The sequence below is a fragment of the Palaemon carinicauda genome, chromosome 13 (genome assembly GCF_036898095.1).
Source record: "Palaemon carinicauda isolate YSFRI2023 chromosome 13, ASM3689809v2, whole genome shotgun sequence".
Classification (NCBI taxonomy): domain Eukaryota; kingdom Metazoa; phylum Arthropoda; class Malacostraca; order Decapoda; family Palaemonidae; genus Palaemon; species Palaemon carinicauda.
In genome coordinates, this window is record NC_090737.1 from 3429099 (window position 1) to 3431598 (window position 2500).

The window sequence follows — 2500 nt, forward strand, 5'->3', positions numbered from 1 at the left end:
ATTTTCATTTACATGACTGTTATTATTATTATTATTATTATTATTATTATTATTATTATTATTATTATTATTATTATTATTATTATTATCAAAGAAATAAGTCACGCGTTTTTTTCTAAATCGTAAAAAACGGTAAAAATCATGGAATAAATGTTGCCAGATATTTGGCGTTTTAAAAACGGATAAATTGACGTTAAGGAGTGATATTACGGTCACTAACCCGTATAAAGATATCCACAAAGTAGGGTAAAAATTACGGTCGCATGTATTTTACTGAAATACGGCTGAAAACAGTATATTTTTACGAAATATTTCCGATTAAAATTGCAGGTTTTCTTGAACAATGTATATATTATGAAATATTTTTATTCATATAATCATCTTGCATATAACAAACTACCTAATTAATGTTTCATTTTAGTGGCAACCCATCCCCAAATGCTTTCATCTTCTACATTGTCAAAAAAAAAAACGTAATAATAATCGGAAATTCTTCGTAAGAATATACTGTTCTCAGCCGTATTTCGGTAAAATACAGGCGACCGTAATTTTAACTTACTTTGTTATCTTCTACGGGTTGGTGACCGTAATATCACTCCTTTACGTCAATATATCCGTTCTTAAAATGGGAAAAATCCTCGAATAAATGTTGCCAGGCATTTACCGTTTCTTTTTTAATACAGATTTTTAACAGTGATAAGCGAATAGAACAATCGATTACTACAAATCTGAACTCAATTTTCAAATCTTTACAGGTATCAAGAATCAACGAAGGTGTAGAGCAACCTGGAGAGGCTGCAGTAACTGTAATAGCAACTGTAGCTCAAAGTAAGTTCATTTTTACTTGCTAGTGTTCAGGAAGATTGCCACCAATTTTTTCAATAGTAAAATATTGCGATTATCAAAATTCACGATAACAGAAGAAATACTGCATTTTCTTCCAGAGATCAATGTTTTTGGCTTATTGAGTTACTTTTACTAATTACCTTGTAACTATGAAAGTAAGAAGAATTTTGACAAAATATTTCGTATACGCATTCTCTATTGCCATACGAACCTCTGGGAATTCTTAACAGGATTTTTCATTTTTTGTCCTATATCCCCATATACAGGCATGCGAGCCGGGTACCTTAAACACTTCTCTAAGACATGTCCACAAATAGATTTTAGGTTTATTTTTGTAAATAAGTTTAAAATTAGATCGTTTTCTAGTTTTAAAGATCGCCAGCTGACTGCCATTAGATCATCGGTTATTTACAAATTTTCATGTCCAATCTGCTAAGTTTGCTATTTGGGAAGCACTTATCGTGCCAGCACTTCAAAGTCAGGACCGATAATCATATTGGAAAGTCGAGCAGAATGGATCTCCCTCTTAGTAATCCAAAACACTCAGATGTTAGGAAACGCTAGGAAATATGTAAGTTCGTTTCACCAAGTGAGCATTTTAAGGTAGTCAATTCTTGCTCTTCAGTGAATCAAGAATATTTAAATCTCTTCACATGGAATATTTTATGCCTGACCTCAATTGCAATACCTCTGCTGTCCCCCTTTTCGTAACATACTGATTTTCTATTCAATTTGTATGTATTTTTTAATAATTCTTTACTTATTTTATGTAAATTTTTATTTGAAATTGTATTGTTTCTGTTATTTTCACTTTAGGTAGCACTGATGATGACATTTAGAATGTCGGAACGTTTGCTATAAATATATATGTGGCGACATTAGTATTTCTGTTTCTCCTGAGAATAAAATGTAATAGGAACGATCCCCATATCTCATGTGGCTCAATCATTTTCATGTCTCTTCACATTAACAGAAGAGCAGGAACAAGTGGTGAACTAATATTGATAATAACCCATTGGTAGACTCTCACAATCAAAGATCCAAGCAGGTCCTATATCTTGTTGCCAAGTAGTTGAGTAGAGATTAATACAAATTCTTAGTCTTGATCTAGATAACCTAGCCCCTGAGGGGGGGGGGGGCGGCAAGCCAGCCTCAACCTGGTTGAGATGGATGTGTGGGATGACAGGAAGAGAAAAGATACGGAACGAGATAAATAGGGGTACCGCAGTAGTTAGAGAACTATCAGATAAGATCCAAGAAAGTAGACTGAGGTGGTACGGTCATGTCATGAGAAGAGATGAACAGTATATTGGGAGGAGAGTGATGGAATTGGAGGTACAGGGAACGAGAAGAAGAGGGAAACCAAATCGAAGGTGGATGGACTGTATTGAGGATGACCTTCGATTAAAGGGATTAACCGGTGATGAAGTGTGGGACAAAGGTAGATGGAGAACGCTGGCCATAAACATCGACCCCACATGGAAGTGGGAAAGGTGCACACAAAGAAGAAGAAGTCTTGATCTAGATGTTAATCTGACACTGTCGTTTAGTTAGTTCGTTATGCATGATGCATAAGTTTTCATAACTCTAACCATCCTTTGCATTCAGATCTTCCCTGGCAGTACCATCCTGTTCGTAATATTAATTATACAGT

At 34.7% G+C, this 2500-nt stretch overlaps 1 protein-coding gene and 1 pseudogene across 1 annotated transcript in view; one reads left to right on the top strand and one right to left on the bottom strand.

Moving 5' to 3' along the window:
* LOC137652130 (nephrin-like) overlaps positions 1 to 2500 on the bottom strand; it is a 448675-nt pseudogene that overhangs the window by 382989 nt on the left and 63186 nt on the right.
* The window catches only part of LOC137652555 (uncharacterized), a 167472-nt gene that overhangs the window by 22828 nt on the left and 142144 nt on the right, over positions 1 to 2500 (top strand). The window contains exon 20 of the mRNA XM_068386045.1: positions 756 to 828. Within this exon, the coding sequence (XP_068242146.1) occupies positions 756 to 828 (73 nt within the window). The remainder of the gene's footprint in view (positions 1 to 755; positions 829 to 2500) is intronic.